At 50.0% G+C, this 24,241-nt stretch overlaps 1 protein-coding gene across 1 annotated transcript in view; it reads left to right on the top strand.

Moving 5' to 3' along the window:
- LOC130391752 (intermembrane lipid transfer protein VPS13B-like) overlaps positions 1–24,241 on the top strand; it is a 61,914-nt gene that overhangs the window by 15,253 nt on the left and 22,420 nt on the right. The window contains exons 3-7 of the mRNA XM_056602009.1: positions 11–403; positions 1,847–2,174; positions 2,713–2,850; positions 12,053–12,487; positions 23,171–23,373. Of these exons, the coding sequence (XP_056457984.1) occupies positions 11–403; positions 1,847–2,174; positions 2,713–2,850; positions 12,053–12,487; positions 23,171–23,373 (1,497 nt within the window). The remainder of the gene's footprint in view (positions 1–10; positions 404–1,846; positions 2,175–2,712; positions 2,851–12,052; positions 12,488–23,170; positions 23,374–24,241) is intronic.

Raw genomic sequence — 24,241 nt, 5'->3', positions numbered from 1 at the left:
TCACCCCCAGGTGCGTCGCAAGGAGCAGAAGCGGCGAGGTGGGCGGGACACGGCGGCGGGGGAGACGACGGCGGCGGCGGCGGGAAGGCCCGGCGGTGAAGCCCCACCATCCTCCTCCTCCCGGCACAGCGCGGCCGGGGGGCGGGACAGCGGCTTCGGCAGCGACAGCGCCCGCATCCGCATCGTGCAGATCGAGCAGCAGAGCGGCGCCAGCCACCACCGCCTGGCCCGGCCCTCGCACCAGTCCACCATCACCAAGAACCTCAGCTTCATCCCCTTTGACGTCTTCCTCACCGCCAGCAAGCTGTCCCTCATGACCTACGCCTGCTCCGGCCTGGACCCCGCCCACGGCCTCGCCCAAAGCCCCGCCCCCTACCGGAGGAGGAACCCGACCGGAGAAAAGGTAGACAATTCTACAGGGAATGGAACACTGTTGACCAATGGTGGGCCCTCGTGTTGTGGTTGATGTTATGTAAAGAACATGTTATATCGATAACGATTCAGAATTGAATCGGATGACAATGATAAAAGACTTGATGCCTAAATACCAGGTCAGGTTAACCCCCTGTGATGAAAGTCTGCATTGCTGGAATATCCTCTTGTATAATATGCTTTACTTTAACAGTACCTTGTACAGTACAACACAATGTAAAATCTCTTTAATCTGTCAGTGGCTCATATTGATGCTGTTATCCTCTGAATGTGAAAGCATATGTACTGTTCACATGCCCTTTTCTTTATAGTTTGAGGCTAATAGGTTCCATTTTGAGCCTGGTCTTGATATAAGTGCTGTAAAGACAGAGAAGGGGCTTAAAGACTTTTTGGGCACTCACCCAGAAGCCATTGTTGGCTGCAGTACTCCACTCGCCTTTTTTGGCAAATTATTTTCTGCTTCAGGCTTTTAAGTTAACTTATAGGCTGCAAACAATTTACTTCTGATTAGCAGTGTGCATTACTACCCAGATAAACATTTGTGTAGATTGTTACATTAAAGCTAGGGTAGTTGATTTATTTTAGAATATTTTTTGGTCACATTTGTTTAAATTCTCTTTACAACCTGGCAGCAACATTAATGAAATGCTCTGACAACATTTTTTAACATCTGGAATCGGTGGCAGTCGCAGGCCTCTACTACACCGCCATATCATTTGATTCGACCTCACCAGTCTTCCACACAGCTAGGCCTATAGCTTAGGCTAGCAAGCTGATCACGTCCTTCGGAGGAGTGGCTTTGGAGGCTGATCCAAAGGGATGGGTGGGATTTTTCCGGTTGGATACGTTAAATCTAGTATACTCTGGTTTGTTTCTCCAAAGTTGCCTTCCCTAGCTTTGATTGAGTGACAGAACACCAGTTGCATGGTTAATATATCTCAGCCCAACTATTGGTGTCTTTAATGCAGTAGCAGCCTATCTGAACGGAACCTATAGCTTCATTACTTTTCAAACAACTGTTTTCCCAGTGCTACCTCCACTGTTATGTGAAGTGATGGAATAACGATAATAGCCCACAGAAGGTTGTATCTACTATGCATCTATCGAATAACTTGTCAAGAAAATAAAAAAGCAATCTTAATATACAACTCAAAGTCAGCTCATAAACTCGGTCTTGAAAAGGCTTGTAGTGGTGTGCTCTGACACAAATATATGTTGTCCATCACCTCAAGCAATACACGATATTACATAGAACTACTCATTTACTCCTACCCAGGTCGGGAAGAGCGCCCTGAACCTGCCTGAGACCCTAGCCGCGACCCCCCATCAGCCTCCGTCCTCCACCGCCCCGGACTCTCCTCCGCCCTCCTCTTCCTCTCCAGGCCCCGGCCCCGCCGCCGCCGCCCCCGCCCAGGGCACCCTGGCGGCCCTGACCGCCGAGGACCTGCTCAACAGCAACAGTCACCCCTCCCTGTCCCCGCGGCCCCCCACGCCAGCCGGCCTGCTGGCCCTGGACGGCCTGCCCAGGCCCAGCCGCTCCTCGGCCCGCCAGGCCCTGGGGGTGACGGTGGTGAGGCAGCCCGGCCGCAGGGGCCCCGGGGACCTGGTGCTGGAGCCCCTGCTCCACCTGCAGGTGGTGCAGCCCTCGGCCCTGATCAGCTGCCACCACCGCAAGCAGAGGATGGAGGTGTCCGTGTTTGACGTGGCGCTCCGCGGGGTCAACTCCCACTACAAGTGTCTTGGTGAGAGTGTGTGTCTCTCTCTCTCTGGCTCTGTCTCTGTCTCTCTCTCTCTCTGTCTCTGTCTCTCTCTCTCTCTCTGTCTCTCTCTCTCTCTCTCTCTCTGTCTCTCTCTCTCTCTCTCTCTCTCTCTCTCTCTCTCTCTCTCTCTCTCTCTCTCTCTCTCTCTCTCTCTCTCCTCATCTCTCTCTCTCTCTCTCTCTGTCTCTGTCTCTTTCGATCTCTGCTGCTGTAATAAATAATATGCTCTGTAACTGATGATATCCTATACTGTAGTGTAGAAGAACATTTCCTTGACAAACAATGTTGTGTTGTGTTGATAGGAAACTATTGTGATCTTATCTTTGCTGGGGATGTAATATATGTAATAAAAAACATAAAATAAAAACAAACATCTCTCTCTCCCTCTCTCTCTCTCTATCTCTCTCTCCTTCTCTCTCTCTCTCTCCTTCTCTCTCTCTCTCTCTCTCTCTCTCTCTCTCTCTCTCTCTCTCTCTCTCCCTCTCCCTCTCCCTCTCCCTCTCTCTCCCTCTCTCCTCAGACCCAGGTAAGAGTCTACCTGAGTCTCTAGACTACACCGTGACGTGGCTCCAGACGGCAGCGGGCGAGACAGACTGCAGGACCGGCATCCCTCCTCCTCTGCTCTTCCTGCAGATCAAAGACTTCCTCAACGGCCCAGGTACAACAAACACACATGGACGCAAGGACACACACACACATATGTGACGCAAAATCCACTTACAACACAGTGTATGACAATTACTTCACACATGATCTCATATTAAGCCATTTCACACTTGCTCCATGTCGGGGAAATGACTGGTATCCTCTGAGGCAGTGAGCGGGGGGGCCCAAGCACTCACACACACACATGCACTAGCACACACACAAAGATGCCGGCTCTCTGACCAAAACGCTAAGGGCTTTTCTCTGCACTGTAGGGAGGATGTTTGTATGATGTAAGTATATATGTGAAGCCATGAGCTTCCTCAACAGGGTCAAACTTCCATAACTCACTCCTTTGATTGTGACTATATATATATGTGTGTGTGCGTGTGTGTTTATGTGTGAAAACATATCTGTTCACACTACATTATGGCCCATTAAAAATAGAGAGGATCTCTTGTTTCTATAATATAGCACCTGAAGCAGTTAGCCTGTTGATGAATTGAATGGCTCACCATTCACTTGTTGTGTTCGTATTATTGTAAAGTCGCCTTGGACAAAAGCACCAGCTAAATATACGTAATGTGTGTGTGTCTGTTTGTGTGTGTGTGTGGGAGCAGGATAAGGGGGACTAAGCTCCTGTGGAGTGGCCCTTCCTGGGAAGGGTAGCTCTATTTTAAGAATGATATGATATCCATATGAGCGGCCTCTGGCCCTCTCTTGTGTGGTGTGGTCCGCTGTGTTTACACAGCCCCGGGAGAGCTTCTCCGGAATACATTCATGCAGGGAGTGAGTGGGCATTTAGGATGGGATCTGGGAGCGTGTGTGTGTGTGTGTGTGTGTGTGTGTGTGTGTGTGTGTGTGTGTGTGTGTGTGTGTGTGTGTGTGTGTGCATATGTTCCTGTGTGTGATCCTATGTGTAGGTGGAGGCAGTGATTTATATTAAAGCTTAATGCATCACCCTGGATATTCGTTGCACACATATGCACCCACACAAGTGCACAAACCCATACACTCACTCACACTCACACTATTATGGTTCCACACAAATGAAGACATATGGTACCTCTTCCTCTCGTTCACACACAATTAGTCGGATCCAGTTTTTCCACTATCTGCTTTTGTTTCACACACGCACGCACACAGACACACACACACATACACACACACACACACACACACACAAAATGCTGTACATCTACACACACACACACACACACACACACACACACACACACACACACACACACACACACACACACACACACACACACACACACAGACACACACAAAGCCCAGTCTTTAAGACTTCTAAGACACATGCTCCGGTCCGGGAGGGATGCTTGAGTGTAACCATGGCACCCACGCTTGGCCTTTCCACCACCCACCATCCCAGCCGCCCCCCCCACCCCACATCCCCTTTCCACCCACCTTCCCTTTGGGTGGGTGCTCCTCGGCCCATTTAAAATCACACAACACAATACAACACTTTGTCCACCACCACAGCCACCATGTACTACACACACACACACACACACGCAAACAGCATACACAGCACATTACGTCACACCCGCCTTCGACTTCCTACCCAGATCCCTGGGGACCGGCCTGCCTCCTGGCTCTGATGATTCACACAACGTTTGGTTAGCATCCAAAGACATATCGCTATTAGTGGAACATGGAAGTCACCTCAAGAAACGATCGAGGAAAAACACTTTTCTTTCTCAAGTGCTTTTGGCCCGAGATTCCGTTGTCAAACTGCATGTGTGCCAGAGATTTGTGTTCAGTCTCAAAAACTAAAAGTTGAAGAATGATGATTTTTATTTACCGAAGATGATAAGATTGTCGCCAACATTTCTGAAAAGATTGATTACCAAGTGCTCACAGGGAGTTTATCTACATGCTATCAACCTGAATCAAACAGCCAACATCTCCTAGTATGTAGTAATGGAGTAGGATTGCTGTTCAACATATACCATGTTCATCTATGAACGCAGACATGGGAAATCACAGATAATGGTGATTACAAAATTGCACTCAAAAGGTCCTTTATGCGTTTATGTATGTATTTATTTATTTGTTTCGCCGCTTGGTTCTTCGTATATCTTGGAAGATGTTCACAAGACGTCCTGGAGTGCTGACATGACTCATGAAGTTATTATATTGTATCAGCTTTTTTTCCCTTCAAGATAATTGCTTGCGAGCTGATTGTGATGTTTTGCAGCTGAGACGCCGTGCAATTACAGTCAGGTGCTTACCCTGAACTTGTTAAGAGTTATCCTTTTCTGTGTGCAGGATGACTTCAATCATGATAACACACACACACACACACACACACACACACACACACACACACACTGCTTAGAGAAGAGCCAGGCTCTGTGTGTGGTTGCCCTGGGTCGGGCTCTGTTGGAAACATCTAGAATTGACCACACATGCTACTGATTCCTTCTCACCCACGCTTACATACTTGCTCACTCACTCACTCAGAGGGATACACTCATGCACGTATACACACAAACCCTCACTCAGAGAGACACACACACATACATGCACATATACACACACACAAACAGGAACACACACACACACACACCTAGGGACACACATACACAGGGACAAGCACAGGGACACACTCACTCCAGGACACACACACGTATACAGACAGACACACACAGGCAACCACACACATGGACCCACACACACAGGAACACACGAATACACCCAGGGACACACATACAATCCAAGATACACATGGATAGACAGATACACTCAGTCAACAACACAAATGGACACACACACACACACACGACTACTCTTTAGGAAGGAGGAGTTGAGATGGACTCAGTGAGCTTGTTGTCTCGTTAGATGGCTCCTGCCTGGAGGGGATTGTCTTTCCTATCCGGGGGCGACAGAGTGTGGAGGTGGAGACGGCAGGAGGATCAAAGTTTATTCACCAGCCTTGGGGAAGAGGCTCACACTGCCCTAACCCCAGGGCCTGGAAATATGGCCAATCATTTCCACAGACACCGTGTCAGAAATGGTATGGAAACGGTTATTAAATGCTAATTAGTTATGTGAGGTGTGGCCACCTGTGTGCATGCATGTGTGCACCATGTGACGACGGAGTACGTGTTATTTGCGGGCGGCTTCTAGTTGGAGTTGACCACATTTCCCATTCGACGGGCCTCACCGCGGCCCAGGCGCAGAGCGCAGTGGCGTGTTTACAACAATGTGCTTACAATTTGAACAGCATCTCGCTGAGCGCACAACAAGACCAATCAGAGAAGCCCTTCCCAAGGATGCCTCGTTGGGAAGCCGTCCCAGCTTGTGTGTGTGTGTGCTGTAAACTCGATGAGGTCTTAACACTGAGCTGTCACTCACTAACCACTCCACGCACACGCAAAGACACACAAAGACACACACACACGCATGCAAATACACAGATGTACCCCTGCACACACACACACACACATACACAACGCACATATATGTATGCAAACACCCCAAAAAAGAACATACCCACATGCATGCGTGTAGATCTATACATGATGTATAAACACATCAACCCACCGCAGCCTCCCTACGGTTCATGCTAGAACGCTAGCAGATGTCAGTTGTTTTAGCATCCGGAAGGTCGCAGGCTCAAGGCTTGACCATCAACTGCAGATGCACACGCACACACACACACACACACACCACATACTGTCTCTCCCCCCCTACACACACACACACATTCACTTTCTTTCCCGCGACTAAGTTCTTCCCCCAGCTCCTTCTGGGTCAGCCAGCCCTTCCAGCGATGTCAGCGCTCCCACTTGCGGAAGGCGAGCGGCCAAGTCTCCCTCTCCCTCGCCCTCTGTATCCCTCTACTTCTTTCCCCCTCTTTCTCTCACTCTCTCTCTCTCTCTCTCTCCCCCTCTCTGTGTCTCTATCTCACTCTCTCCTTCTCTCTCCACTTAGCCCCGCGCGGGGCGGGGGCGAGCGCTGCAGGTGATAGATTAGCCTGAACAAATTGGACGCATTACCCTGTGGGTTCCCTGGATCCCGTCAACGGCAAGGCGGCGCAGAAACGTTGTCAGTTACTGTATACAAGCCGTGGCCCCGCCGACCGTCCCTAACCACGGGCTAATGTGAGGCAGATGGCACCCCCCGAACTCAACCCACCGCCACCTCACCCTCCCCCCCCCCCCCCCCCCCGAACCCAGTCCCGCGACACCAGCCTCACCTGCCGGGGGGCCTTTGTGTTATTTAGACCCGTGGCATTGGGAAAGGAATAGGGAAAATAACCCCAAGGACGTGACTGCACTCTGGGAAAACACAGACGCACACATACCCACCCACCCACCAACACACACACACACACACACACACACCAGTAAAGACACACACACAGGCAGGCAGATGCGTAGGTGCCCCGTGTAATTTGAGGCATTGACACCTGTGTCTGACACTGGCAGCACGGTGTCAAGAGTCAGGCGGGAGGGCGCTGGGGAGGAGGAGGCAGCGATGCAGGGCGTCAAAGAAAACAGTGATGGTGTGTGTGTCTCTCTCTCTCTCTCTCTCTCTCTCTCTCTCTCTGTCTCTCTCTCTCTCTCTCTCTCTCTCTCTCTCTCTCTCTCTCTCTCTCTCTCTCTCTCTCTCTCTCTCTCTCTCAGAAAAATATACATTGATGCAGGTTCAAAGCAGGGACAGCGTCACACAATGACCAAATTTTTATTCTCTACAATAAGCAAAATAAGAAGCATATTGAATGTGTGTGTGTGTGTGTGCGTGCGTGTGTGCGTGCTTGCGTGTGTGTGTGAGTGTGTCAGCCCCGCCTCACCCGGTGCTAATGGAGGCTGACACCTGAGAGGGGCCTGTCTGCAGCCTGTTCACATTAGGGCCCGCTCCACAGAGGTTCCTCAGAGGCATTCAAACCCCAACACCAACCTGCCACCCCACCTCCAACTCCACCCTGCACCCTGCCCCCCCGCCTCTCCTCAGACCCACCAGCTACAGGTTAGGGTAGCCCTTCATCCCGCTCTGGAAGCCAAAGGGTTTGTTATAATAACACTGGTCCCCTCCGTGTGTGTGTGTGTGTGTGTGTGTGTGTGTGTGTGTGTGTGTGTGTGTGTGTGTGTGTGTGTGTGTGTGTGTGTGTGTGTGTGTGTGTGTGTGTGTGTGTGTGTCTTTATATATGCGTGTGTGGGTGTCAGTGTCTCTGGGTCTCTGAGTGTGAAATGTTGCCATTCGTGAAAAGGGCTCCCTTTGATATTCCAGGCCTGGTAATAAATAGAGCCGACTCCCGTTTCTTGTGATCCTCTCCCCTCTTTATTTAACCCCTCCATCCACAACCCGTGCCCACCTGAGACTCTTGTGTGGAGCCACGTTGAAAGCGCACTGCTAGAGAGGTACTTTAGTAGGTGTTGCAGGTAATCCTATGTAGTCTGGGAATGGTTTAGTGCTTAAAAAGAAAGAGAGAGAGAGAGAGAGAGAGAGAGAGAGAGAGACCATAGAACAGAGTTAAGTCAGTGGTTGGGGAGAGAGATCGCTAGTTTCACGTTATAGTTCCACCACGTCAAAATACGAATTTGTAGGTTTGCCTGCCAGACGTATAAGTCGGTCATGGCTTGTAAATAGTTGGTGTCGCTCCGTATTCTTTCGTTTTTTTGTTCCTGCTGTTATGAGGTTTAAGGTTTCCTCTCTCTGTCGCTACAAGGCCTGGATACTAAAACCTCATGGAAACATCATTATAAGGGCTGTATCGCAAGTACACACACACACACACACACACACACACACACACACACACACACACACGCACACAGGCGTACAGTCCTCAGCGAAGGCTAATGCAGGACAGGATAGCCGGGATCGGGTAGTGGTGGAGTGGTTTGGGGGGGGGGGGGGGGCGGGGGGGTTGACTGGGATGTACGTGAATTGGGCTGCACAATGATCTGCTGTTGTTTTATTGGAGACCTGTGAAAGATTCATCCTTTGACACCGATCCACACGAGTAAAAAAAACCTAGAAGAATAGGGGAAGGGAGGGAAGTGGCGATGCGCTCCGTTGGCTGCTCTAGGGATCCAGGAGAGGGGGCAAACCGTACAGATGGGGCCTGGGAAAGAGGAGGGCATGCTGGGGACAGCGCGGCCACTGTGTCTGCCTGTTTGACTCAGCGTTGGGAGTTCCCTGACAGTTCAGACCGCTTCGATGCGGATATGCTCCATCCGCCCTGTCATTTTCGGTTTATGGGCTGGCAGATTCAGTAAAATCAGCCGGTGAGGCAGGATTTGTTTTGTTTAACAGGTGACTACTAGTGCCGCTTCTGTGCTGCACTGCTGCACCTGATTGAACTTGGTCATTGAAAATTAATGTTAAACTGCCTACCTTATTTTATGAATGCATTATTGCACTTATGGTTACATGCTTAACTACATTTGGTTGTCTGGTACTTGCAGTTGTTCAATGCGGATGAAGTTGAAACTAATCTAATATAATTTGAAAGACATTCTTTTATAAAATGAATTATACATTTCCTATCAGCCACTTTTATCGGTCAAGTGTCATGAGATTAATTATTACAATGCTTTTATCCTTGTCAAGTGCTGTTTTAAGGTTATTATTATATCTGGGTATAGTGAATTCAACGAAGAAAGGGAAAGTCGCAGAATTCCTCGTCAGTATTAAAGACACGTTTCCTAGCGAACGTCACTCTTGCCTGAAGGAAGGATTAGTGTATGGCTGCACAACGTTCTCCCCAAGTAGGGGTTAAATATGTAAATTGTGTAGTCAGATTTGTGTTTGTGTGAGTGTGAGTGTGTCGGGGTTCTGCCAGGTTAAGCAGGTAAAAAGTTGTGTGTGTGTGCGTGACTGTGTATGTGTGTCTGTGTGTGTCCAGGTTCTGACATGTTAAGCAGGTAATAAGTTGCACAACCCGGCGCAGGTCATGGAAGGCCCGGGAATGCAGAGAGAGAATACAACAGAACCCCCACCCTCTCCCTAATCAGGACCAGCACTCTAGGTCCACACCGAGAGCCAGCCCGCCCCCCCCCCATCCCCCACCCTGACCCCAGCTAGTCCAAGGAGATCAGAACCAGCTTTAGCATCGCTGGAGGAGGAGGGAGGGGAAGGAGAGAGAGACCAGAGTTAAGTCAGTGGCTGGGGGCGGGGGAGGGGGGGGGTGGAAGGTTATTAATTCCAGCACTGGAGAGCTTCCCGTTGATAAGTCAACTGGAAATGATAAGCCACACTGCACACACTCCACACTGCACACACAACCCCTCTCCCCACCAACCCCTGATCCACGCGCCGCACTTCCACCGGATTAGGTCCGGAAAGCCTACCTTGGGCTAGGAGAAGAGGTGTGTGTGTGCGAGTACATGTGCATGCACCTATGTGTTTGTACGAGCTCGTGTGTGTGTTTCTTTGTGAGTGTGTCTGTTTGTTTGGCTGTGTGTGCGTGCGCGTGTATGGGTGTGGGCGCACCGGACCCCCGGCTCTGCTACCTGGGAGAAGATGGGAAGGAGGGTGCTTTTGGGTTGGTATGGTCTGGGTGGTGTTCGAGGGGCGGGGGGGGGGGGGGGGGGGGGGGCTGGGGAATAGGACTAAAGCTCTTAAAGCCCTCTAAACACAGGCTCCTTGATGAGAGCATGAAGACCAGCTGCACTTGCTCCATTCTCCATCACCACCACCACCAACACCGCTACACCAGCAAGTGGAAAACGGGGGTCATGGAAGCGATGTAAGGCTCTGTGGTGCCTCTGCCTCAGCAGATCCCAACCGAGTGTTTGACGGGCCGACTCCTAGTAGGAGTGCAGTTTGAAGAGGGAGAAAAGGAGTAGCGAAAGAAGAGGGGAGGGAGGCAGATAAAACGGGAGAAGGGCTAAGCATTCTGGGATTAATGCGGCTGGCACGGAGGAGAGATCGTAATCGGCTGTTCAGTCGTGTCACGGTAGAGGGTCACAGCAAAACGGACGGAAAGGAACCGCGCGTGCGTGCGTGCGCGCGCGCGTGCGTGCGTGTGTGTGACGATAGGCTCCCTCTGTGAGCGACGAGTGCTCCCGCAGCTGCGCTCTTTTCAGCGGAGTCTTGCATGCAAAGCGCTCCCCTTTTTGATTGACAGGGGGGACTTCAAAGTGTGATGGATGAGACGTGGTACCCAGGCAGAGCTGCATATGTTGCAGCGCTATAAAGGGCTCACACATGCCAGGGTGCAACAACTCCGCTGTGCCCGTACTCCGTCTCTGACTACAATCACTTATTTCCTGTTTATCCAGGGTAACCAATTGGAAAAAGCTTGTCATAAAAAGCCTGGTTTCTGATCTACGCTATGTTCAGCCTTTTTTTTCTCCCTGTCTTTTCCCTCCGCTTCATTTTAGTCAAGCTGTCGTAGTTTACGAGGGTCTGGCTTTTTCCTGACAAAGGTTTTTAACAGTCTGTCGTTACGACCTTCATAGGAACCAGATCGTAGATTAATATCCCTATCATGGATAGAAATATATATATTTAATATCCCTATCAGGAAGCAGGATGCTAGCACTGCGGTACTCCCTGCACAGCGCTGTCTGTCCATAGCTTCCTCTTTGTACCTTTAAGTCTTGTTAGGTTGCTTCTGATCGGCTGCCCAAAGGCTTTCCACTGGCTTTCCTCTGGCTTTCCAGTCCTATTAAATGTTTTACCACCAATTTAGGAACCCTGCAGATCTACTCTAGAGAAAACACCACAATCTGTTTTCATTGGATTTGAATATTCATAGGTCTAAAATGCCTTTTGATTAATGTGGACTGTCCAGTCTGTCAATATTTGGAGCTTTCAGAAAAAGCCTGGAAGCCTGAAAATTCCACCCACCGTGCTTGTCAGAGCATCCTCTTGTGGATTTCCAGTGGTGCCGGTTTGACAGAGCCAACTGCTGGTAGTTTCCACTTCCTCGTATGACCGGGGAAAAAAAAATCTGAGGGATGAAGTTACTTGCGTCACCTGCAACTTTTATGATCTATCTATTATATATGATGGATGGTGATAAGTTAACATTGGTCCTTTACTTTATTACCATCGGTAATACTGTGGAACTTGGAAAAAGCCACGTGTGGGAGTCAGCATGTTCCATAAGCTCCTCTGTCATCGATTTATGAACACATTGTCAACTTAAGTCATCCTAACTTCATTATTCCATTTCTACCTTTCTCCCCTCCTGCTCTCTCTTTATTCCCCCATCCATCTTCCCTCCCCAGCTGAGCTCAACCTGGAGCTCTCACGGCCCCTGAAGGTGAGCCCCACGCTGGCTAAGCTGGAGCAGGCCAAGGCCTACATGACCAGGGTCCTGCCCAACTTCTGGGCTACCGAGGGCTCGGTCAAGGCCCCCTGTTCCTCCTCCTTGTCCTCCTCCTCCTCGCCTTCCCCTCTCTCGTCCCCCACCAAGAGCACCAGAGCGCCCTCCAGAACCCCCAGCACTGCCCGCTCCACCCCCCACCAACAGGCCTCCGCCGCGGGCACGGTGAGCAGCGTCCTCCGTGCCCCGGTGGTGCCCTTCCACAAGGTGTCCCTCCGGACTGGCCAGATCGTGGTTGCCATGGAGACGGAATCCCACGCCATGAAGCCCAGCGTGACGGTGTCGGTGTCGGCCATGACGGCCAGTCTGAACATGAAGCCTGGTTCCAGGATGGAAGGTGAGTTGTATGGATGAACCATCGTATATGTATCTTGTTGGTTGACTTTGAAATATGGATTGTAATAATGCAGTGCACCCCAAGTTATTAGTTGCCTTATATGTATATGGACTCCCGTTGGATTGACAACTTTAGATGTTTTATGACACAATATAATTTTAAGGTTTCAAAGGACACATAAAGGTCCTGTGTAGGCAAACTGCCTAATGATTCATAGTTATATGCAAGGCCTAGTCCCTTGTGTTACGCGATGCACATACATTCACAGGGACTTGGAGTTTACAGGCCTGCATTTTAGTTAAAATAATGTCTGGGAGGCTTTTTTTGTTGTAGCATTATTGTCCAGTCCATATACAGGATACAAAATTCAACATTCCCTAAGCCCACTGTAGAAAACACAAAGCCTTTAGTTTTACTATTGTTGAAAATAAGATCCCATTCCACAAACTTAACCGCACGGTTAATGGTCAAGCCACCGCTTTCCCCAATAACACGCTGACCTCATCTCGTTTTCCCAGTCCGCCAGGGTATTTTAATGCAAGTTTGTTTGTCGTTCGGCTTACCACATGTCCGTTACTTAATGCGTGTTTGGATCATATTTTTTTTGCTCAACTTTCCAATAGATTTAAGAGTGGGCTCACGGCCCTCGAGGGTCCAAAGTCTAACCAAATGTCTTCTGAACTGACACAAGGACAGGCCACGGTGTGACCTGCCATTTTTAATTACGCCTCTCGGCTGAGATCCACTTCTGTTTTACCTCATGGGTTTGGATCCAGTGACATGTATCATTAAAAGACGGCGATCTGCTTCCTCTGGTTGCTTTGTTAATTCGTCCAAGGACGCTTCTTTCCATTTAAAACCACAATAGAAACTTCTATATTCATCTCAACCCACCGTAACGTCAGAAACAAGGCCATTACAACGGCACGCTGGCGAAGGAATGTGTTTTTGTTCGACAGATGTTCAGAGGGTCATATAAATCCGCTTTCATTAAACACATGGTTGTGTTTCTTTTTTGGTTTTACGGCAAATATTTGTTTGTTAATTTCCATTAAACCAGTCCATCATCGTCACGGGATGCGAGGCCGTATTGCAAATCGAATCAATCAGTGGCCTCTCCCTTTCTGTCGGTTTGTTGCTCCCCTGTTCCTCCCTCATGTTTGGATCTCTGTTTCCGCCGTGCCCTCTCTGATGGCCCCAACACATCCTGCTCAGGTTGTGCTGCAGCGACGGGGCTCGAGGGCCAGGCACAGAGAGAGAGAGAGAGGGCCCGTATCGCTGCTGCAGTAGTATCCCTTTCATCTCGCCGGCCTTGTACGCGTGCTAGCATGGCCGCAGCGGGCCAAGAACAAGACGGACTGTCAGTAAACTGTAAAGTGAGATGTTTGTGTTTCTCTTGGAACCCCGGGCTTTGATGAGGATGTGTATGTGGAGGCCATGTGGACATGTTTCTCTGTGTGAGTGCAAGTGTGAGTTTTGTGTGCGTGTCCACATCCATGCCTGCATGTGTGTGTATGTGTGTACGTACAAGTGCTACAAATGTCAGAGTTTTTTTTTTTTTCCATGTCGATAAGCGCCCAACCCGAGACCCTATGTCAACACCTGCTAGCCTCCAGGATGCTTCCTCAGTGTTTCCACGTTCGCTACGGCTAATGCTAACATAAACCAACACACGTCGGACGCCTCTTCTGGCCTTTGGCTCCGGCTATGATGGTTTAAGGCCCAGTCGCTCCCAAGAGGAACACCAGGATCAGGTGGGCAGAGCATCCCGACGACCACGTTTTGGGGGGGGGGGGCGGGGGTTGGAGAGATGAAACGGGGATAGGGGGATGGGGGGTTAAGGACCGGAGAGAAACGGGGATAAGACAACGGAGGGGCTAGGGCCAGACTCCCGGAGCGCAGCCCATCTGCTCCACAGATGTGGTTATATAGGGTTACTCCAGATAAAGTGATTGTCGAGATTTTTAATTAAAACCTCAAACAATTTGCACTTTTGTTTACCCGAATCGGCATAACTGCACGGTGAGACAATGCTCCGCGCCGCGCGCCCCTCGCCGAAGCTCGCCAGCGCTCGCACCGCTCCGGGCCCGCCAGCGTTTGATGTGTCGACTCCAACAAACGCAGTCGGAAAACACAGAGCAAAGGAACGTAATGGAAAAAGCAAATATACTTTCAGAGGCAATTGTAGAGATATGAAAGTTGACCCTGCGTATCTTCCCCCTCCCCCCCCACCCCACCCCCACCAATGCAACATTGTGTCTCGTTTCACTTTGTGATTGTGATTCCTCGTTTCGCCGGCACCGCCGCCTCTCTGTCGAAAAAACGTAAGGCCGGCAGAAACGCAGTCGAGCGGCTTCCTTTCTCGTGTTTATTAAACAGAGCGAGTGTGGATTATGGTGGCGCAAACACGCGCCTCGCTGTACTGTTCTCCCTGTGATTGCCAGCACCTTGAAACTAAGCCACCGCTGCACACAGGATATTACGTCCTGATTGGACGCACACACGCCCTGAGGTGTTTGTGGGTGTTTGTGTGCGCTCGCACTCACACACTCACACACCTCAGGGCCCTGGCACGTGCCAATACGATATGAGTATCTGCTCTGCAACAACTTATTGCAAAAGCCGCTCTGAAAGCGATGCTGTCATGTCGTGTGACAACGGCATGCTGTCAACATGTTTCCTCCAGCCACCGTCACACAGCCCTCAGCCTTCCCTCGGACGCCCTCTACAGAGAGGGATCCGGTGCTGCCCTGGAGAGGCCTGGTGGTGCTTTGGTTAGCCGCGGCCCCATTGGCACTAATGCACCTGTAAACGATACGCGTGCACTGCCAAATATATTTCAGAATAGCTTTTCCTTCCTTTTTTTTTTTTTTCATTTTTCTTACATTCTTCCTACTTCTGCGGTTTTCATATTTTTCATCCACAGCTTGTTTATTTAGATAGAAAATTCTTATTTTCGCACCCGAGGCTCTTAATAGGCCCTCTACTGTAGATCTTTGTCACAGCGTGACATGCGTCTCTCTCTCGTTCTCTCTTACTCTCTGTCTCTCTCTTACTCTCTGTCTCTCTCTCCCTCTCTGTCCATCTCTCTCTCTCCCTCTCTCTCTACCTCTCTCTCTCTCTCTCTCTCTCTCCCCGTGTCTCTCTCTCTCCCCGTGTCTCTCTCTCTCTCTCTCTCTCTCTCTCTCTCTCTCTCTCTCTCTCTCTCTCTCTCTCTCTCTCTCTCTCTCTCCCCGTGTGTCTCTCTCTCTCTCTCCCCGTGTGTCTCTCTCTCTCTCTCTCCCCGTGTGTCTCTCTCTCTCTCTCTCTCTCTCTCTCTCTCTCTCTCTCCGCCTCTCTCTCTCTCTCCCCCTCTTCCTCTCCCTCTCTGCCTCTCTCCCTCTCCCTCTCCCTCTCCCTCCCCGTGTCTGTCTCTGTGTCTCTCTGCCGCCCCTGCTACCCCGGGGAGGTTCTCAGTTAGAGTGTTTCCAGATTGGCTGCCATGGCGCGCGAGACAAACAGCCTGAGATTACGCAGCCTGATCTCCCGGTGACAACAGACCTCTCTGGGCCTGCCGCCGTCCTGCGCTCCAACGCCTCCCATCACTCACCACGCGCTCCCCTCTCAAGCCCGCTGTCCCCGTACCCCTGAAAGCAGATATCTCGGCACGATAAAGGGCCCGGGGTTCCCCCTTTCTGTTAGGTCAAGCGCCGCGGCCGGCGTAATAAGTCAGCATGGATGACCCCCCTGGGAGCGGTCGATGCATGAGAGATGTGAGACAGGAGAATGTAGTACCACGACTACTACTGCTGCTGCCGCTGCCGCTGCTGTTTCTGTAGCGCTGCGGGCCTCTTCCGATGGCAGGTTGAGATTAATGAAGCCCCCCAGGACCTGTGGCATCACAGGGGCCAGGAGAATAGCCGGAGGAAGAGGAGGAGCAGGAGAAAGAGGAGGCGGATGAGGAGCAGGAGGAAGAGGTGGAGCAGCAGGGGGAGGAGTGGGATGGGGAAGAGGAGGCAGAGGATGATGATGAGGAGTAGTAGCAGGCGGAGAAGGGGGAGGAGAGGTGAAGACATGGGCATGGAAGATTGGGTTGATGGAATATAATTATGAAGGAAAACAAGTGAGGGAACCGAGGGAAGCAGGGGGGAGTGGGGGGGAATGACAGGAATAGATCGGAGAAAGGTCGGGAAGGGTGAGCAGTGGAGCACAGAGAAAATTAAATCTGCGGTAAAAAAATAAATAAAAAGAGTGATCGCGAAGTTGATGAATGGCCAGACATGGGAACAGCAACAGAGAAGTATGTTCTGCGGGTCCAGGAGTACCAGAGAGGAAACGGAGGCAGAGGCGAGGGAGATAAAGTAAGCGGCAACGTGTCAAACAGTGAAAACATCAAGAGGAGGAGTAATGGATGATCCTGAGGCGAGCAGACGCCCAACAGGACTCATTCAGAGCCCCGAGTGCCTCCGCCGCCATCTTTCCTCCTCAGCTGTGGATGTCTGCAGTGAGACGGGGTGAAGACCCCCATATCCCCCTGCGCAGCGCCCAGGGACCCTCTGGGGTTCTGTACCTAGTCATGTCAGCCCCCAGTAACCCCCGCCCTCTCTGCCAGGGGACAAGATGGAGAGAGGTGGGGATTAGGTTGACAGTGAGGTGTGTTACCAGATCCTGTGTTAATGAAAAGCAAGTGGAGGACCCCGCATTCTTACCTCAACCACCCCACCACCCCCCAAAACCCCCCACCCCAAGGCAGGGGGGCACCTACAGTTCAGTGGGAGAGAGCGGGAGCAGGGAGGGAGTGTGAGAGAGAGAACAGATGTTCCGAGAGTCCATGAAACAAGACCCTCAGTAATCTCCAGGCTCTCTGTCTGACTGCCCAGGCAGCAGCAGCCCCTGGTAGTCTTGGAACACACACACACACACATGCAGACACATACACACAAACACACACACATGACGACAAACACACACACATTGACACACGTGCAATCACATTGACACATATATTCACACAAACACATTGACAAATGTACACACACACACCTACGTGCATACACACACACATACACACACAAACACAAAGATACATATAGACACACACACACAAAAATACCTATACACACACACTCGCGCATACAGAAATACACACACACCTACACGAAGACAGGCACACACACACATACACAAGCAGCTTTATAAGGATGCATACTGAACCCTGAACCTCACTGATCTTCTAAACATAGAGTACACATGCATGCATCTACCATGTCCATATACACACGTATTCATATCACTCATTATGATTTCTTATATTTAAACATGGAATCGCATCTCCATGTGCTTACGTAGACGTCTCTTGTACATCAAATGTATCGGAAGCATACAGGTCACACACACACACACACACACACACACACACACACACACACACACACACACGCAGAAGCCCACATCTGCCCACTGCCTAGCCCTTTTGGAAGCATCTTGGCGCTCCATCTTGGTGCTTTAGTCAGCTAGACCCGTAAAGGGAAACTTCTGCCCGTGGAACAACGTGAAAGCCACACATTAATTACGAAATCTTTTTTCGATTTTTTTCTCCCCTTGTTTTGTTTCCCTGGTTGATTTCTGAATTAGGATCACGTCAGTTTGTTTGGTTTGCAGAACTTAAGCCACTCTTACGCCGTCAATCAAATCGGCTGGTTTCAATAGTGCCGGGGAAGCCCAGACGAAACATGAAAAGGTTTTGATTGGTGGAGGTATGATCCCCGCTGTGATCTGACCATCTAAACCTGCCATTATGCTGTTTTCACTGCATTAATATAAACAGTTATGTCATGCGGAGAAGGCTGAAGGAAATCTGTTGTACATGCTGGTGCTATCCCAGTATGTTCCCGGTGGCTAGGCCGATACACTGATGTAATTGGTGGAAAGAGAACCGGTAACCTGGGCACATTAAGGAGGTACGGCTCGCGCAGTAAGAACAGATAAGTGAAGTAGAGTGTCAACGTTTTTTCCCTCCAGAGGACTTCCTTAAACCTGCGCTGTGCAGTTGTTTCTCTGCAGTCATCATTTTTGAGGGAAATTGGTTTATATTACATATAATAACAATAATAACGCTGCTTCGATGCGCTTGGCCATATAAAACATAGAGGGGCTTTACGTCAATTACCAAGGTTGTCGAACGATTTTCCCCGCCATTGTTTTCCACAGACCAAATTGATTTAGAGAGAGAACAGATCCCGGGGTTGATTTAGATTCAGACGACGAGGCGATGTGTTTTTTATTGTTTAAACACTCATAACTTCTGCTCATTTAGTACAAAAGTGACGGCCGCCGTAAAGAACATTGAGTCACCGTTCTCAAGGAGCTTATTTACTTTTCCTATTTCCCCGTGTCGTCTCGTAGTCTCTTGCTACTGACAATGATAAACAGCGGCACCCCAGGGGCGTCACTTCTCAAGCCTTCCCGCACGTCATGCTGCAAACAAGTTAGGGATTTACTTTCAAACACGCTCCGCAGAAATGCTTAAGAAATACGCACTCCTGAAGCTGTCTCCTCCCGCAGACATCACTCACTGCTGTGGCGCGACCGTCACTGCCTCCCCTGGGCTCCCCTCCATGTGCATCTTATCAGCTCCCTACGGGTTATTTTTAACCGCTTCTGGGTGACGCACTCACAAACACACAGACGCACACACACACAAAGATGCATGCATACACACACACACATCCAGCCCCTCTGAACGGTGGGGATGGCGGCCCAGGCCAACCCAACGCTCCTCTGTAGCGTTCCTGTGGTGAGCGAGTGGTGGCGTTCTAGCTGCGGTAAGTGACAGTATATTACGTCTATTAGCCACGCCATCCGAGACCCTCCTCCCCCCCAGAGGCGGACAGAGGCGGAGGTGGGTGGGGGGCGGGGGGACCAGTTAGGTAACCACTCCTTTTAGGGTGCTTCTAATTGATAACAGCGAGTGGCGATGCATAAATCAGCCTGGCCGTGGTCAGATGGCGTCTGCCGGGGAGAAGCCAGCACCGTAAATCAAGCTTCTCTTCCCCTTATCTCCTCCCCGGCGAATTGCTTGTATCGGGGCTGCGGCAAACGGTTCCATCCGACCCAGCAAACCCATGACCGCGTCGGAAGGGGGATGCAGTCAGCCTGTGTGTGTGTGTGTGTGTGTGTGTGTGTGTGTGTGTGTGTGTGTGTGTGTGTGTGTGTGTGTGTGTGTGTGTGTGTGTGTGTGTGTGTGTGTGTGTGTGTGTGTGTGTGTGTGTGCAGGGGGTTTATGTGTACATGCATGGGTTTGATGGGGGGGGGGGGTGCGGTTTTGTGTGGGTAGGCCAGACTTTTTCTGTGAGCTATTTTTTTTTGTAGCAAAGGTCATCAAGACCTGTTCTGTGTGTATCTAGGACACAGTACATGTTTGTCACCAACACATCCCAATTCATTCCAGGTTCACAGAGCATCCATTCACTAAATGCACACACATAGACATGTGCTATTATGTTTTCTGTGTTTCCCCTTTCTTGTGAAATGAGGTGAAATGTTGGATCTAGTTTGTGTCAATATCGATGTTTGTATGGGAGTGTGGCTTTGCTTACCCAGATGGGGTGTTTTTAAATCCACTGATATATTTCATTGGATCCCAGAGAGACACTTTTGTTAAAACCTGACTCATAAAGGGCTGACTATCCAGCCCACCTTGGAGAAAACAGCTGTCCATTTCTGCAGTTTGAGCTGTGTGTGCGTGCAATGCATGCGTGAGTATGTGAGTGATTATATGTCTTTTCCATATGAGTCGACTGCATTGTTGTGGCATTTGTATCACATTCTTGTCTGTCCCTGTTTCACGCCATTACATCTCTAGTTTCAGCAAATCAGCAAATATTTGCCAGTCTACATGGCATGCATGGGGTGTGTGTGTGTGTGCGTGCGTGCGTGCGTGCGTGGGGCGTAGCTACTTTAATCCATCCATGCAAGATTCCACCCAACTCAGAATCCTTCCCTATTCTCTACTGCTACTGGTGTCCCCGCCATGCTTTCCCTTCTAGCATGATGTCCCCCTCTCTGTGTTTCACTGTCTGTCCTTCTTTCTTTTTACCCTGCTTTGTACCTGCACTCCTTTCACCACTCACCACTCGCGTCTGAACTTCTCTCAGGCAGCCCTTCTGGCAGAATCACAAATGATTGCACCGCGCACGCACCAACCCACACTCGCTTCCACTCGACGCGCAGTGTCAGTCAGTGAGCATCCCTCCCCACTCTGAGGACCTCTTGCCTGTCCCTTGGCTGCACGTCACGGCTCAGCCACGCACCGTCACAGGGCCCCCCCGGAGCCCTGGGCCCTCAGTAGGTCACAGGAGAACACGGGGCCTAGCGGCAGGACGAGGAGAAGACAGAGGGACAAAATAAACACAATGAGAGGAGGAGATGATAGATTTTTCCCCCTTTCCTCCGCCTGGCGCGGTCCCTCTGTCTCTCTGCCCCGACGATAGTGTTGGCCCAGATGGATGCTGATTCTGAGTGAGGGGGAAAACAGGGGAATACCCCGCCATTAAAGCACTCAGAATTAGGGTGTTCATTAAGAGTGTGGTGGCGGCTGCAGCTGGAGTTTAATGCGGGGATGTTGCGGTCTGATGGCCCTAAATGATATGACGCATGGTAAGTGAGAGAGGGCTGTGATGCATGCTGTGGGCGGCTGTCTGCGCATGCATGTGTGTGTCTTTTCATGTGAGAATGTGATTACACTTGTAGATGTGCGTATGTTTATTTGCACAAATATATGACTGTACGTTTCTCTGTAAAAGAGATGGGGATCATAGAGATGTGTGTGGTGTAGATGTGTTATTCCACCACCATCACCCTTGGATTTTTCCCTCAGTGACGTCTGATAAATCCTGCGCACGATGAAATAACCTGGCCTCTGTGACTCAGCACTGGTCCTCAACTGCTCTCTCTCCCTGTGTTTCTGGGCCGGCGATAAACAGGTACACTGCCAGCATTTATTGACAGTGTCGACCCAGAGAGAGATGACTCACTGCAGGGTAGGGAAGATTTATATGTGAGAGGTTCCCCACACTGAAAGCCCCCTGTCATGTTGCTGGGCCCTAGTGTCTGACTAAGAGATTCCTTTATATCTCCAGCAAGCCGAGATGCCTTACTTGGAACCTCCAATCCGTGCTCTCTCTCTCACTCTCCTTCTCTATCTTGATCTATTCCTAATTTATAAAGATCGGAGCTGCAATTGCCTTTTTCTATGTTCTTACTGCACATTTGTCCTTCATTATATAATCACCAGAGAGAACCCTATGCTCAAGCCCCAGTGCCCTAGAACCATATAAAACACGTAGTCTAACATCCTCGGATGCTGGGTTTCCCAGACCGGCATCCAAGTCTTAAGGGCCATTATAAGCCTCTTCCCAGGGCATTATTAGTCACTCAGGGTAATAATGCTTCCAAATGGAGTCCTGCTGTAACTACTGTTGCCACTAATGAAGCTATAGCTCTGGATCTAGCTGACCACGAGCTGTGCAACGCCCATAGAAGGGGCTTTCAATGCAAGGATTTATGGGCCCAGTAGGCCGCCTCTTATCCCTGGACACTTGGTGACCAAGATGACGCATCTGTACTGCAAAGGGGAAGCGACAGGGAACGCTGAGCTCGTTCAGCCCTGATTAAAACTCCCATTCTTCTTGGTGAAGAAAACCGGCTGCTCAAACAACACTTAAAGCTCACGGTGTCGATGGCCTCTGATGGCCTCTCACTGTTTCTGCTTCTCGTTCACATTAACACATTTGGTTTGTGTCACCTGTAATACAGGCCGTACATATTTTATTCCTGGAGACATTTGGGAGGTGATGTCAGCGGTCTGATGTTTCCCAGAGCTTAAGTCGATAGATTAAGGTCTGGAGAGATATATGGTCTCTGTTGTGGGTGTTATGTTCTAAATTCAGGTTTAAAGAGATATATGGCATCTCCGGTGGTGTTCGTATTTGTTTGGTTCGTGTTAGGTTCTAGATTCAGGCCAGAACAGATATACTGTCTCTCTGTTAGGTGCTCGATTCAGGTTGGGACTGCTAAACTGTCTCTCTTGTGGGTTTTAGGTTCTAGATCTAGGTTGGTACATTCCTACAAATCCACACTCTCAATCCATCAAGCAGCATAGCCTAACCGTTTTACATGTGGAGTGATGGGATCCTTATCCTTGGCTTTAGACACTGAGAGGTGAAAGGAAAAAGTAGGTTCAGCCAGCGTTGCTGCAAGAACTAAACGGTCTCAGACCTCCCCCCCTGAAACAGGATGTGTCTATATTTGGAGGCCTAATGAGGGATGTATTTGTTTGTTGTGCTGCCCTGATGTCTCAAAGCCAGGTTTTTCTCCTAGCTCGGATGGGAATCATTCGGCCTGATTTGGAGGTTCACATGTGTCTCAGTAACATGTGCCTCCACAAAAAAAACAGCGGTCGGTTTTATTTCCAAGTCTCATTGCTTTGTTTTCAAACGCATTCCTTGGTTCGAACGAACAGCGAAAGAACAATATTCACTCCTATTTATACGTCTCACACAATCCAAGTACATCGCCCATCTCCCTCAATCAGAGTTGACCATGCTAAAACAACCAGGCTCTTTCTCTATCACAGAACACCCTTTCACTCACTCACTCAGCACCACCACTACCTCCTCCTTCCCCTCTCCTCCTCCCTGCCAGACCCCATCCAGGCCGCCTCCCTGCTCCTGGAGCTCAAGGATGCGTCGGTGCGGACCGGGCTGAAGGAGCGGAGCCGTCTGCTGCTGGGCCCCTTCTCCTGCAGCGCCGCCCTGAAGGCCAACTGGTGTCGGCACAGCGGCAGCCCCGGAGCCGAGCCGGGCCCCCCCAAGGTGCTGCTGGACCTGAAGGGAGGCCTGCTGCAGGTATGGCTGAAGCTTCTCCCACTGAGCCATCATGCAGCGACCTCCTGAGCACCTGGTCAACACTGTGGCGCTCACTGTGGATGTGTTGTTGGTCTGTGTTGTCAGGGTCGCTGCTTGTAGGTTCTTTGTGTGTTACTGTGGGGGGGGTATGTGTGGTGTTCCCAAAAGAGAATGTGTTGAACTTTTACACGTTTGTTACTTTTGTTTCACCTCCCAAGTCAACACGTCTATGTTAGCCTAGTTAGTAAAAAAACAACATTCTCTGTTCCCATCGGGGGCACTGCATAATCGAGACCACCCATTTAAAGTGTTTGCTTGGCTGGACTTTAATTGTAAAGCCCTCGTTTTCATATTCAATTGGTGATGTCAAGCACTGGCACGCGCCAAAGACATCCTAGCCGGTCATATCCTTAAGCTCTACCGCAGCTTCAGCTAGAATGATGACACCGGGAATGACACACTGTTGTGTTCCCATGTAGCCTCGATTCACCTCTGCTGGTTAAGTAATGGAATATTATCATTCTATTACTGGAGGGGAGGCATGCTTTGTGTGCCTGGTTTTCCCCAGAGCCAACATGTTATGCAATATTCAGGCGGAAAACTTCACTTTCCGCTTTTGTGGACTATATTATTACCGGTTCAGCGGTCAACATTACTTTAAGGGGAACCCCCACAACCATTCAACACACATATGGTGTTTCACAGGTTGCCCTCATGGTCACATTTGCATGTCCATTAAGGGCGACATCACTCACAACTCAACACTTAATACGATATTGTTCATTTCCATCTGCAAACATTGCAGTTTGCGGTTCCGTACAAACCAATGGAATACCTTCCTGATACCTTTTTTTTGTGGTTCTTTTGT

Source organism: Gadus chalcogrammus, chromosome 11, assembly GCF_026213295.1.
Source record: "Gadus chalcogrammus isolate NIFS_2021 chromosome 11, NIFS_Gcha_1.0, whole genome shotgun sequence".
Lineage (NCBI taxonomy): Eukaryota > Metazoa > Chordata > Actinopteri > Gadiformes > Gadidae > Gadus > Gadus chalcogrammus.
This window is presented reverse-complemented; position numbering and strand designations above follow the sequence as displayed.